Source organism: Pagrus major, chromosome 1 (genome assembly GCF_040436345.1).
Source record: "Pagrus major chromosome 1, Pma_NU_1.0".
Classification (NCBI taxonomy): Eukaryota; Metazoa; Chordata; class Actinopteri; order Spariformes; family Sparidae; genus Pagrus; species Pagrus major.
Genome location: NC_133215.1, coordinates 25772733 through 25787630, shown reverse-complemented (window position 1 = coordinate 25787630; position 14898 = coordinate 25772733). Strand labels below are relative to the sequence as shown.

Genomic DNA, 14898 nt, shown 5'->3' with positions numbered 1-14898 from the left:
TATCTATTGAACGTTTTACAAAGAAAAATCCTCCATGGATCAAAAATTCCTAATAGAAAAAGTCATAGTTGACCTTTTTTGCGATATTTGATGTCCTGTCAACAATTTCACAGATGTTTCTTTAATAATGGCGGCCTATGGGGTAAATGTCTTTTGGGACGTAGGTAATTTTTTGCTGCAATACCGCAAGTGGCCACCGGGCCAGATGGGAAGTAAGGCTGAGTGGTATCTTCCGGGTCCTACACAAGACTGGCACAGAAAGTCCAGCCAAAACTTCCCAATACTAACGCACTAGTTGACAGTGGTGCCTACTAACAATAACCATGTTTGTTGTTAAGGTTCATTATGATAAAGTAAGATGTTTTCTGAAATGTAAGTGAAACACAAGGTCGCTGGATATGGTTAGCAATGACAACGATCCGCTGCACTCACAGTACACAGTCCCTGAGCCTGGCGTTCAGCAGCTTACCCAGTTGCACGAAGCATTAACCCCTGAGCCAAAAACAGAGCCACTGCTGCAGCAAAAGACTGGTTCAGCAGCTAACCAGGTCTGCACAAATCACAAACCCACAGTAGTGGGCAGTAACTGAGTTGGTAATTTATGTATTTATTTGACTACAAAAGCTGGGAGAGATTGAGGAAACTTGTGAACTAGCCACTCACTAATATCTCCCAGCTGGCCAGTGAGGCAGTCGGTGTCGGTGGAGTTCTGGAGGAGGGGCTCTGGAGGGAGGCTTGAAGGGAAGGGTAAGGATCTTTCTAAGTTTGGTACTTTTAAAACGTAGCTTGTTCTTGCTGGTTTCTCGAATCTCACAAACCCCAGCTTTAAAATTGTACCACCAACAATCTGTGGTATTTCCTCTCCTCTTGATCCTAGCAGCAGCTGCACCGATAGCTTCCCTCAAGTCTTTGAGCTGGTGATTTTATGTATTAAATCCCCCCTCTTAGAGGTGAAATGTCATTTTTAATTTGAATTTCACTCCAGACAGTTGCCTTGTTTAGAAGTATCAGCAAGTAAAGTAAAGCCCAGCGGTCACTGACATAATAACATATGTTTTACATAATAACTTGCTGAGGTAAGATCCTGAGGTCCGCACATTGATTCATGTCCAGCTTTTAAAACATCAGACAGACGTTCCACACGACTGTGTCTTCATCAGATTCAAAATGGACAAAGCCATGAGGCAAACACCTGTAGTCTACCTAGAATAGTCTACAATATCTATATATGAGGGATCGAGAAGGATTGGGAGGTACTAAGTGGTGGTGTTTGGAGGGTCCATTTTGACTTTTTATTTTGACTTGAAACATTTACATTTTAAATAAGGCCATATTGCGATGGGATCACAGCAGCTCCGATGCCTGTCAACATGTAGACGTTCTGAACAATGACTGTTTGTCATTACTACATTATTAGATGAGCAATCAGTGGTCAGGTGCGGTCATGACGCTGTTGGGGCTCGTAATGATTTTGAGAATATAAATACAAATATAGTTTTTTTCTTTTTACAAAATTTGATTTAGAATCTTCCTCCAACCCTTGTTGAGGCCCTGATGGTAACTCACCGCTTTAAGATGAACTTTTATCTTTATGACAGATGGTGTCCCTGTACTACGCTCTGCCTACACAAATGGAGAGTGAATGTCAGAAGTTTAACTTGTCAGTGCAGCTCCTCCCAGGTAATTTGGTGTCCTCTGGCTCTTCCTGTCTTTCTGTTTGCAGTTGGTTTTCATTTAAGCAGTAGTAATAATGCTTGTTCTGTTTTTGTCTGTTTGTTTGGTTTGTTTGTTTTTTCCTCTGCCAATTAGTTTTCTTAGGAGAAACACAAAGTAAATGCTGATCAAATGTTTTGCTTCTGCAGATGAAATCAGTGAAGTTGAGACGACATACAGGCTGAGAATAGAGGTCTTGTAAGTACAGTGAAGACTTAACACTGACAAGTGTTACAGTGACATTATTTTAGAGAGCCATCCAGTGACGGACTCGGAATGATTGAGGGGCAGGGGCAAAAAAAAGTGTATTACGACACTATAAATGTCGTATTGTACATGGGGGCACCCTGTGAATTGTTGCATATTACTGCTGTCTCCACTTTTTGCAGCTCGATCTCACCCTGCATAGTTCAAAATGATGTTTGTAAACATTAAGGGTTTTGCTTTTTTCTCACTTGATTTATATAAAATTATTTAAATTATCCTGTTCTTTTTCTGCACAGGTATAAGGACAACCAGCGCGATGCAACCGTGTCAGTCTTGGATATTGGCTTGTTAACTGGCTTCACCGTTAACACAAATGACCTGAACTTGGTAAGAGCTTACACAAACATGAAAAATACCCAGGATCAGACAACAGTCTAAATCTTAAAACATATTTTATTTGTACTAAGTAACCTTTATGTTATTTTTTAAATTTATTAATGCACAATTTTAGCTTTTCTGTTGCAGGGCAATACAACGTTAAGATTGTATTGTAGGATATTTCATCAAAAGACCCATACGATGCTGGATGCAATACAATAATATACATTCCTTAAGTTTACATTCCAGTTATTAAAGTCAATTTGATGAAAAGCAAGCTCGGATTGCCTGAACATCTGGGGAAGCTGATATTCTCCAGTATTTTTTTGCAAGATAACAAGACCATTTAAATTTCACCATTTAATTATTATTGATATTATTATTCAGTATATTAATTAGTTACTTTTAAAGTATAGTGGAAATACAATAACACATGACTTTGTCAGCTCACCAGTAAAACTGACTTTTAAACTGCTTCTTCATTTATTTGTGTGTGTGTGTGTAGCTGTCCAAAGGACGTGACCGCGTCATTGCAAAATATGAGATGAACACGCTCCTGTCAGAACGAGGCTCACTCATCATCTACCTGGACAAAGTAACACTTTTTTCCCCTAGTTTTCCTAAGTTTTATTGACAAGAACATTTGAGATTGTATTGATTTCTTGATGCTGGCCAAGTGGTGCTTCTCAGATCGGTAGAGGGCTTTTTTGGTTGTTTTTTTCGGCCAAAATCAGATGAAATTAAATTGTCTTTCTCTCTCACACACACACGTACTGTACCCTTGTTGGACATCTCTGCAGGTTTCTCACACACGACCAGAAGAGATCACATTTAGGATCCATCAGACGTTTAAAGTGGGCGTCTTACAACCAGCTGCTGTGTCTGTCTATGAATACTATGATCGTGAGTCTCCTACAGATATACTGTATTTTAACAAACACTCATGCCAGAACCTCAAAATATTTAATTTGTCTGTGCCTTTTAAAAAACAATCTCGTAGGATGGGGGTTTATGATTAGGGTTAAGCACAAAACAAAGCAGTGTTTTGGTCGTCACAAACACAGCTGTAGATGTCTCATGTCTTCTCAAAATCACCCGTTTTTCGTTTTTTTTTTACCACAGACACAGCTGCAAATGACCCAACCAACACAACCAAAAATATCCCTTTCTTGGTTTCCACAAACACGGTGTCACGAGTTCTCCTTAAAACTATCCAGTGGTGTCACGTTAACAAGTGTCGAAACACTGCAGTTCCTCGTCAGAAATCTTCCATGTCCCCTCCACCTTGACATGAAAACCAGTTAATTAACATGTTATGTGAACGTGATTTGACACGTTTTGTGGAAATGCCAATACAACACGTAGCCTAAAATAGGTGCAGGAAATATGACTACTAAAATGTTATCCTGGTGACTGGGCTGAAAGATGTTTCACATTTACAGTTATGACTGCATTTTTTCTGCCTACAGAGCGCCGAAAGCACGCCCCTTCCAGTGGACCTCATGGGACCTTACTTCTGTAAAAAATTACAGTAGTCAATGGGAAGAGACAAATACATTTTTAATCCTGTTTGAATTGTGCCATGAATTACACATATGATGTTTGTCAATTTAAAAATTCTTTTTTCAAGTCAATAAAGTTGCTGTTTGTTGTAAAGGTCGTAAATATCATCAACTACAGTTGTCAATATTAACAGATTTATTGTGAAAATCACAATTAATCTGCCCATATTGACAACTGTAGTTTTGTGAAAGGAGAGTTATTCAGTTTTGTGAGTTAGCTAATATACAGGACAGACTCTACAAGGGTTGAGTTATGGGGTTTTTGTGGTGAGCGTTTAACGAGATGGCGTCACTAACACATCGGTTGGCTGTCTAGTCTTTGTAATGTCTGTGTAATTATGTATTTTCACAGTCTTATATTTCATTAGTTTTCTGACAAACTGCAACCTTATTGAGTTGGAAAATTACCTGTAAATTGACAAACATCATTTGTGTAATTCATGGCACAAACTTGAGTGGGATCAAAATGATTTGTCTCTCTTCATTCACTACTATTCATATTTTTTTTTCCTGAAATAAGGTCCTATGGGCGTTCACCGGAAGGGGCATGACTACCTCAGGGTTGAATCTTGTGTCTGGACAAAAAATACTGGTACTGAGCAGCTGCGTCTTTTAACATGCTGGTTCAGCCCTGAAGTTATTTATCTTTCACTATGCAGTTTAGTTTAACAGTGAAGTGAAATATCCGCCCTGGGTCAAGGAGCAACTTACGACCCCTTTCTAGCTTGAACACAGTGCCTCACATATTCAAGTGTGCAATGAGCAATTGTTCGCCAAGGCCATAAAAGTCAGTGTGTGCTCTCAGCTTCCTCTGGTAATACAGCTCAACAATTTATTCCTTGCTGAAAATGAAATAAGAATACATTTAGGACACATTTAAAGATATTAATGTACATGTACGGATGATGCTGTGAATAATCAATGTGAAAATATTTTTCAAATGTCTTTCTTCCCTGTTGCAGAGAGACCGTGTGTGAAGTTCTACCACCCAGAGAGGAGAAATGGAAAGCTACTGCGGCTCTGTAGAAATGATGAATGCACATGTGCTGAGGGTAAACATGATGACCTAAACAGTCTAAACATACATTTGTTTTGAAGTCAAACAACAGACGGCAACTGAGTCTTATTCTCTGTAGTCTGAGTTACATGACTGATTGATTCTTGACTGACTCATGAGATTGAGTCATTCAACATTAATGAACAAGGCCACAGGATCAGTTTCGACTTCCACTTCCTCTTTCCATTCTCCAAACCAATCCTGTGGCATGATAGACAGAACCTGATGGCCCAAATCATCACGGGGGGTTTAACGGACCTTTTTCAGATGTTTCAGTGATCATAGCAACCCCAGGAAAAGATGGCATAGCACAAACAACATGCAGAAGCTTAACACTTAAGTGACTTGAGACTTGACTTGAGACTCACCCTGAAAAGACTTGAGACTCGACTCGGACTCGAGATTTGGGACACGTGAACAATCTTAATAATTTATATTTTTATGGTGCATCAAAATTAAGAAAATGTCTGATGAGCTAAACGTCATTCCAGCTGTGTCTCCATTCAGGGATTCATCCTGGATGAATTGAGACACAGCTTCCCTCATGCATAACCTTACACGCCTGGTGCCTGCTGTGCGTGGCCAAAGATACAACAACACTATGCCAGCAAGTACTTCCACTGCTGCTGCTCTCCTGTGTGTTATGAGCTATGCCTATAGGAACTACACAGAAGGCGCAAACACCAGAATCGCCAAATGCAATGTTTGCTGAATTAATATATTGGATGCTTGAACGACCACATCAAACTTTATCAAGTACCTGAAAACACACCCCGATAGGACATTCCCTAATGTGAAAGTTAACCTTAGCGCCCATGGACAAACATGTTTAGCTCAGCATCGGCTATCTAATGTTAACATTAGCTTGCTACTAGCTTTGTAGCTGAGGGAGGTTCACTTGATTAGATTGGCGTCCACTGAATGTTTTGAAAAGATGAGTGTTTGTTTGCTGTCACACTTGTTCTCATAGAGTGCTGCTTTGCCATGACTATAAAAAAACATTATAACAAGTCTTGCATTTAGCTCCTGTAGATGTTTGTTTATGTTGCAAAGCAAAACAGTTATTCATTTTAAAAGAAAGCTTTCATTGTCTGTGATTTTTCATATTGCATTGCAGTAGCTTGTTTAAAGTGATCATATACCAAACAACTAATCAGTGTTGATGATACTCTATGCTAATAGATAAAGGAGTGATGGTAACACGGTACATGCTTTGAATTCCTTAGATATAACTATGCACTGTTCTAAGCAGACCGGATGACATGCAGCAGATGACAGAACGCTCATTACAACCATAAGAGACTTGAGACTTGACTTCATCTCTGGTGTAAACACAAGTGAGGAATGCTAACTGCATGGCTAACTGAGATAGCAGTCAGCGGTTGCTCTGGCAATATGCTTCCCCCTATTGGTTTGGAGTATGAGGTTAACCGGTGGCCAGTTCTTACATATTGCACCTTTAAGCATGTTAGGCCAGTCAGTTCATACACGTACTGTCCTTCTAACTAATAAGGAACATCACACAAAAGCATAAATGCTTGTCAGTGAGGTTTACATTGCTGAATTTCTCATTGCAATTCTTCAGATCTAACTTTCTAACTTTCAGTGTCATTATTAGTGATATTTTCAAGACAAGTTTTTACTGTTTTTAGAACTGACGCAACAACACAAAGATGTTATAACAACAAATACACACACAAACCTACAGACATGCTCATGTGCTCATTTGTTTGAATCATCAGTTTTTTATTTATTTTATGCTCACTGTGTGTTTCCAGAGGACTGTGGTAAGCAGATAAAGGGCCGAATCAGCAACGATGAGCGTAGAGCTAAGGCTGGTGAGATCACACCAGCCAGCCGAATAGATTCTGGTAAGAGTGTGTGTTAATGAGCCAATGACACTAGTAAGCGCGTGTGCGTCTCAGAGAGACAGAGAGAAAATTAGCTAGTGAGCTAACAATCTGCAACTTGTATCCTCTCAGTGTTCAAAGTCAGAGTGGAGAATTTCATAGACGGTTTGTCCACTGATATTTACACAGCACGGATAGTTCAAGTCATCAAGGAAGGTGAGTATTAATCCCCTCTTTCCTTCATGACCATTTTCCATCCATTCCTCACAATGTTTTCAAGACAGACAGAAGAATCATTTTCATACTTGAGATGTCCAGGTGGATCTCCAAAACGATTCAATACTGCACATGTAGTTGTGTTTTCATTACAGAATACAGATACAATACAAAAAAATACTAACAACAACTTTTATCATTGAAGTTTGAATGATTCATACAGTTTTTGGTCACACTTTATTTAAGAGTACACTAATAAGATGTAAAAAGCCTAACTTTTTGTCAAGTTAGACAAAAATGACCCTAACCCCATAATTTGTACCAAATGAGGCAACAACTCAAAATAATATGGTCTTTATTTAAGCTGAGTACACTAATAACACATAAAAATCCATGATTTGTTTTAAATTCTAGAGGTGGACTAGAGACTGTTGTACACACTTCACACCAGAAACCATTATGTCGTACACTACGTCACATGAGGCCCCATAATATAGTGCTTCATGCAACATTAATAGGGAGTGTTGGGTTAAATTTGGCTATCAATAATAATTAATGATTATCAGGGTTAATTATTAATTTTGATAAATAATAAGATCCAATTTTCATTAGACCACCCGAGGGTCACTGTGCCAGTTGCTCTCTCATACTCACACAGGCCTTTGTCATCCTTTGTTGTTATCTTGAGGATTAAATGTCTGACAGAGTTCGTTTTATTCCACCATGACACCTACCAGGTCATTAACATCGTGTTAGCTTGTAGCAGGAGCAGCCCACAGCAAAGGGAGAATTAAAACGGGTGTGGTTTTCACACATGCAGCTAACTCGTTAAGCAAAACTCAAGCAGAACTCTGTAAAAACTAGCAGTCCACAAACCCGCTGGCACCAGTGCAACAATGGTTAATACTTCTTAGTTAGTTAGGATGTCACACATATTTTTTTCTAATAAAGAACAAATTTCTAGTTTTTGCCTAATTTAATACAAATTATGGCTTATTATGTCTTTATTAGATTGCTTACTGTATAACGTTGTATGTTGACTGTCTAATAAAGACCACATTATTTCTATGCCTAGTTTGACAAAAAGTATGGCTATTACATCTCATTAGTGTACTCTAAAATAAAGTGTGACACAGTTTTTGTGCTCCTAACAAGCAATTAACTAAAGACTTTTTCTAAACTCTTAACACAGAAACACACCTATATCACATAACAAAGTTTCTGTTCAAAACCACTACTTAACATTTCAAAATGCAAAAAAAAAACTTTTTTTACATACAACTCTATCAAAACCTGACTAACCTTGACTGGGTAACAAATAATTCTTTAAAAACACAAGCATGATTTCTAGCCAACAGGATCATATAGTCACTCACAGTGCAACACCTTAAATAACTTCTGTTACAGTTGGCATTACAAAAACTGCATGACAGTAATTTACATGTTTCTGATATATAGTTACTGCAGAATACTCAAAACTTTGAATGTGTTTTTCACAGTTTTGAAAGCAGTGCATTAGCAATTGAAAAATGTGCTGCATATATACAGTGTTTTGAATGTAAGCAATTGAAAACAAAACTAAGCATCGATGCATGACTTGGATATGTGTTTGTGGGGTTTGCAGTACATGTAGTTAACAATGTTCTCCTGTATTCTCTTCTCTTACTATGTATTCGAACGACAGGAAGTGGTGTGCGTCTTATGGGTAAACCTGTTACATTCATCAGTCATCCACACTGCAGAGCAGCTTTAGATCTGAGACCAGGCAAAACCTACCTTATCATGGGCGGATCCAAAGAAATTCACAAAGACGAACAGAGTCGATCGTGAGTTTGTTTTGTGTGTGTGTGTGTGTGTGTGTGTGTGTGTGTGTGTGTGTGTGTGTGTGTGTGTGTGTGTGTGCGTGCACACACGTGCATCCTCCTCATAATATTGTCACCATTTAAACAATTTTACTGTTTCCTTTTTCTCTGATCTTTATCACTACATATGCTGCATTTGAGCAAATCTATTATGCCTACATTGTAAGTTTTGACATGGTAGTGTTCCTGAATAATATATAATTACTAAATTATCCTAACAACACATCACAATGACAAGTACAAAGCAGAAGGGCTGAGACAGGAGATACATTTGTGTCACCTATGATATTTCTGATTTTTTATTTTGTTTTATTTAATTCCAACATGTTATCCTTGGATTAAATAGATTATAACCGTGGCCTATGAACGAAACCTGGCCACATGAAGACCCAATGTGTTTTTCCCTTTGCTCTCCTCAGGTATCAGTATGTACCTAGTGAGAGAACCTGGATAGAGTACTGGCCAACAGACGCAGAGTGTCAGACTGCAGCATACAGACCGACCTGTCTGGGCATCCAGGACCTTGTCCAACTGTACGCACTCTTTAGATGTATATAATGACTTTTGTTTGGCATTACTCTTCATATGTCAAACTCTGATTGCAATGAGATATGAAATGCAGAAGTCACAGTATTGCTGTACATTCTGTTGATTAAAAGAAGTCTATATGGTGTCATGTGAGATTTTCTTATTGAAGCTAATTTCCACCATGCAAGCAAATGAGCCTCAAGCATTCCATTTTCATAATTTCATCCTTAATGTCTCCTGCTTTTTTGGGTGTGGTTTGCTCTTGCAAGAGTTCCAAGTCTGGTTCAAAAACCCTGCATTACTGTTATATATCGCTCAGTGTCACTTTTGTGAGGTTGGGTCGCATAATGGACACGCCCAAACTGTTAAGGCTAAATGTCAATTTAAAGTTTCTCTCAGACATTATGAACACTGTCATCACAGAATCAAGACAAGCCGCACAAAGACGAGAGTTACACTTCAGTATTTTCAAACTCTACTTTTACTTCTACAAGGGAAAGATAAGGACTCAGTCACCACTTCCGCACGCAGCTGCTTTTCTGTGGAAATCTGTTTATGCTGTTTTATTTTTGTCAGAAAAAATGCTCTTTAAATTTGAAGGATCCCTAATCAATTTTTCACTTGACACTTTGAAGTCAGTTGAGATCCTAGCACCATTTGGCATCTTATAAATGCTATACAATTGCTGTTTGCTTTTGGACTGGACCCTGTCGTTAAGTTTCAGTTTTGGTCCTCCAAAAGAAAAAGTTTGGGCACCGTTGTTTTAGTAGTAGTAATAATACTACTAATAATAATAATAATAACTTAGATTGTTATAGCGCCTTTCACAAGATCCAAGGATGCTTTACACAGTAGAGTAAGTGCTACACACGGACAAATTGAAACAGGTAACAAAGATGGGTGTCTGCCAGGGAAGCAGAATTAAGAGAGGTAATAGGTTGTAGTGAACAGGTGGTGTTTGAGGAGTTTTTTAAACATGTCCAGAGATGAAATGTTGTCAGTTTTAGATGGTGATCTGTTACTTATTGCTTTTATCCATAGTAAAAGCAGAAAAAAAAATCCACCGGACAGTGAGACATCCTTCCAGCTGGTTGAGCATTTCTGATATTTCTCATATTGATATCACACTTAAAAAACAACTTTTAATAATAAAATATATCAGCCTTTAATTTTAATATTAATTTTAATTTAATATCCACTCAAGCTGAAAATCGAATGGTTACATTGTAACCTCGAGTGAAGAGACTATGTCTCCACTCACCAACATATGAAATATGTAACAGAGTGGGGAGATAGTCTCGAAGCGTTGTCAGCGTTGCACCACAGAATGAAAAATTAATCCTTTGTTCATGAACAACGTGTCTTCACCAGCGCTTCGTGGTAGCTTGTTGGCATTGATAGCTGTGTTACCCAGCCAGGCCAGATTACCTCAGAACCAGAGACCTCCCACATTACAAAAGCCACTCATAACTGTAGAGGTAAATTTGATGCCTGCACACCCTACTCTCCCCCAAGATATTAAATCACCTTTTGCCTGCTACCCATTTGTATATTCTAATGTCTAGACCTTGCCATTTGTTATTTAACCTCTTTTGTATCTTACCCAACTTCCTACTTTCTCACCAACATACTAGTCTTTTAAATGTAATTTGTTAATTCTACCTCTTTTGTATCTTACCCAACTTCCTACTGTCTCACCAACATACTAGTCTTTTAAATGTAATTTGTTAATTGTATCGTCTGGACCCCCAAATTGTCGTGGAAATTCTTTGTTGTTGGTGAAAAATGAAATAGAGACCTGTCGGCCGACAAAGTTTTATTTTCCTTGCAAAGAAAAGGTCAGTCAACACGCGAGTGGTTCAGGATGAAGAAAGACCTTTAATACAAAGAAATCTGAACATTTATATCTTTAGGAAAAGCCCACCTCTTGGGTGTGGCTACACCTTTTGTTTGCTGTGGGGTCAGCCCCTAACTCAGGAAGTCTTTTCACCCTTCACGTGTATTGGCATCAATATCCTGGGGTGTGAATTGAGGGGTCCAGACGATACAATTAACAAATTACATTTAAAAGACTAGTATGTTGGTGAGACAGTAGGAAGTTGGGTAAAATACAAAAGAGGTTGAATTAACAAATGGCAAGGTCTAGACATTAGAATATACAAATGGGTAGCAGGCAAAAGGTGATTTAATATCTTGGGGGAGAGTAGGGTGTGCAGGCATCAAATTTACCACTACATAACTGATATATAATCAATGTTAAGCTCAAGTTATTGAAAAAGAAGGCTAAGTCAATGAATATCCTGCTCAAAATCTGGCCCCAAAAAGTGAGAAAGTAATCTAAAACTTAGAATTAATCATGGTCTTGTAGCGCTTGCCTTCACTCTTTTTTTGTCACGTATGACGTGTCTCAATATAATTGTACACACAAGGATTCTTCTGCTCATTTCGACTTTCAAGTGGTGCAATCAGCCTGAATCTGGAGGTTCAGATTAAGTCAATACTTTCAAGTTACAACTCATAGGATCTTGACACATGACAGAATGACAGAATTGTATATATCATTTAATTTTGTCTTAGAAAAAATAAAAATAAAAGCCTACTAAAAAAAAAAAAAATTTTTGTGTGGAGTTATTCTGTATGTGTGAACTTCAGGTTATTGGTATTTTCTGGTCCACTATTTCCCACATGGGAAGCACACAGTAATTTTGAGTATAGGAGATAATAAACAAAACGTAACAACAAAATGTCAAGCTTACAGTGAATGAGCTCAGACAGACATTTTGTTTTTAATTTTGAGGCAGTGGGGGATTTCTTTATCTAAATCGAGGCTTTAAGGATAGAGCATAGGCTTTTGTATGCTACAGGTTTTAAAGTCCATTGGGGCAAATTTGTGATATTGTGATATTGGGTTCTGTGAATAAAACTGAATCTTGGATCAGGTGTCATATTAAAAATCCCAGTGCTTTATAGATTAACATTTTCAACCAAGCCCTGGAAATCTGATTTTCTCATGTGTCAGGAACTGCTACATGTCTGTCAGCAATGTTTTAGGTGTTGGAGGGATCACAACACTAACAGTGGGATATATGGTGCTATATTTGTCACAATGCACAAAATGGGACCCAAATGCAGGATATGGACAGAAAAGAAATGAAGAAAAAGCTGAAAAAGCTCTTTGATTTCATGACTGAATAAACAAACTGTGTATTATTGCCTCGTTAATATTGTAAATATTCAAATTCTGACTTTGAATTTTCTCTCCAAAACTACGTAGTGTCTCTTTAAAAGGCTAATCAAACATTGTGTGCGAGTACAGGAGGACTTTAAGTGTGTAAAAGGAGAGTGCTGCAGAGCAGGAGTCTACACCAACATCAGATATGGGATCAGGCAGGAGGATGTGCAGGACTCAGCTCTGGCTGTTGGCCTTTCTGGTCCTTTCCTCTCTTACTTTTCTGGCTGATGGTTCACCATTGTAAGTAGACCTGCAGTAACTTTTCACACTATTCCTTGAATGTGTCCTCAAGAGTCAGAGGAGGTTAAAGGGGAAAGACAAGAAAGAGACAGAGAGAGGTAAATGTGTACATGCTGCCTGCACGTAGGGGTCAGCTGTACCATGACGAAAGACTTGTGTGGATTTTTTAGTAAGTACAAATATTATATCTGAGGTTGATGAATAACTTTGTTGAACTTGAACTACTCACTCAACCTATGCCATACAAACTTTAAATAAACTATATACACGTATTCAACAAACAATTAGAAAACCAGTAATCTTTTTCTAATGCTCAACATTTAATCATATACAAATGTTCAACAAAACTATCTATGCTGAACATGTAATAGCTTTCACTTGCATGTTCCCACACTGGCAAAGTAGACGTTTCTTCTTTTCATATGAATGTCGTTCAATTTTCTGACATGTTGTAATAGTGGTATTACAGGTTAATCTTTCATTCAACAAAATGTCATTACTTTATGAACTAATATTCTAGATTTTGTTGCTTTTAACTCAACATAATTTACTTGCTATACAAACCACCAGTGGACTATTGCCTTGTCCATGTCCATCATACATCTTCACTCGTGCCAGAATTTCAATGACAATCAATCACTTACATATCCAGTTAATGTCTGCAGATTTTTTTTTGGACTGTCCCAGTAAAGTGAAAAGTAATGGAGAATCTAGAAATTCAGCTGAATATGCACCAGTCAGCCACAACATCAAGATGTGAGGTGAATAACATTGATCGTTCTGTTTCAATGCAATGTTCTGCAGGGAAACCATGTAGATGTTACTTTGATACATAACACACCCCAAAGTGCCGCCTCAGACCAAGTACACCCCCTCAGGGCGTGACGTTCTTGATGGTCCAGCTTGGTTTGTAAAGCTAGTAAATGATGTTAAGTCAAAACATCTGGTGGGCTGATTTGAACCTTTTGGCAGGCCAACTTTGGCCTATGAGCCCCACTTTGTCAAGCCCTGCTATTATTTACATAATTAACATCTACTAACAAAGTGAAACAGTTGAACTGCTGGATCTCAACTAATAAGCTGTTAAAATGTTGTAGACTCTCTAAACTCTCTGTGGGCAGGCTATCCAAATAAACTGTTACCCTAAATTGACCTAAATGTTGCTTTGACTTTGCAGTGTGGCATTAAGTCAGACACAGCAAACAGAGACGGGAATAATGATGAAATGTTTTATTGATCCATCGCTGGATCTTACTCAAGATAATCAATAGATCACTCATTACATGTTAAGTCCATGAGGCAGCAAACAACTGTTGTTGAATCAGTAAATATTTGTGTCAGTGTTCCTCAGACTGCCAGTAAGTCCTAGTGCATCCTAAACAGCACGAGGTTATTACACTACAGTGACTGTATTCATGATTCTCTTCTCGCTGCTCTACAGGAAGCTGATGTCTGCCCCCAATATGCTGCGGGTAGGAACACCAGCAAACATCTTTGTGGAGTGTCAAGACTGCACCGATGATAACGACATCAAAGTCGATATCTTTGTAATGACCTATCCAACCAAATCAAAGAGGCTGGCGTCCACATCTGTGATGCTCACCAGTGCAAAAAAATTTCAGGGCTTTGGAGAAATTAGGGTAATGTAGAAATACTGAAATATATGTTACTGTTACTTGTTTATTTGCCAAAATACCTAAGTAACATTGGTATTTTAAAGCATTAATTTATCAAGTTTTCCATAATGACCACAAACAAAGAAACAAAAATCTTAAATTTAGCACATGATATAACCCATCCTGCTCTTTACACACTGCGTGTGTCTCTGCATGTGGCTTCAGATCCCTGCTGGTGACTTCAGTAACGATCCTAACATGAAGCAGTATGTGTACCTGCAAGCTCGGTTTCCCGACACAGAACTGGAGCAACTTGTCTTAGTGTCCTTCCAGTCGGCGTCCATCTACATCCAGACTGACAAGACCCTCTACACCCCCAGCAGCACAGGTGAGGACAGAATTAATCCGTTTGGGTATTTTTGTTTCCAGAGTGAATG

At 38.3% G+C, this 14898-nt stretch overlaps 1 protein-coding gene across 4 annotated transcripts in view; it reads left to right on the top strand.

The window, feature by feature from the left end:
* The window catches only part of LOC141000874 (complement C3-like), a 64027-nt gene that overhangs the window by 20293 nt on the left and 28836 nt on the right, over positions 1-14898 (top strand). Inside the window, exons 26-35 of one of the 4 annotated variants that reach the window (XM_073471783.1) lie at positions 1599-1680; positions 1863-1911; positions 2217-2307; positions 2804-2893; positions 3099-3201; positions 4823-4912; positions 6696-6788; positions 6900-6983; positions 8668-8809; positions 9265-9518. The exons of 1 other annotated variant lie outside the window; for it this stretch is intronic. In XM_073471783.1, coding sequence (XP_073327884.1) covers positions 1599-1680; positions 1863-1911; positions 2217-2307; positions 2804-2893; positions 3099-3201; positions 4823-4912; positions 6696-6788; positions 6900-6983; positions 8668-8809; positions 9265-9403 — 963 coding nt within the window. In that variant the 3' untranslated portion in view covers positions 9404-9518. Of the gene's footprint in view, positions 1-1598; positions 1681-1862; positions 1912-2216; positions 2308-2803; positions 2894-3098; positions 3202-4822; positions 4913-6695; positions 6789-6899; positions 6984-8667; positions 8810-9264; positions 9519-12731; positions 12846-14286; positions 14486-14686; positions 14850-14898 lie in introns of those variants that run through there. 2 more of the 4 variants (XM_073471775.1, XM_073471759.1) reach the window with 2 other exon arrangements.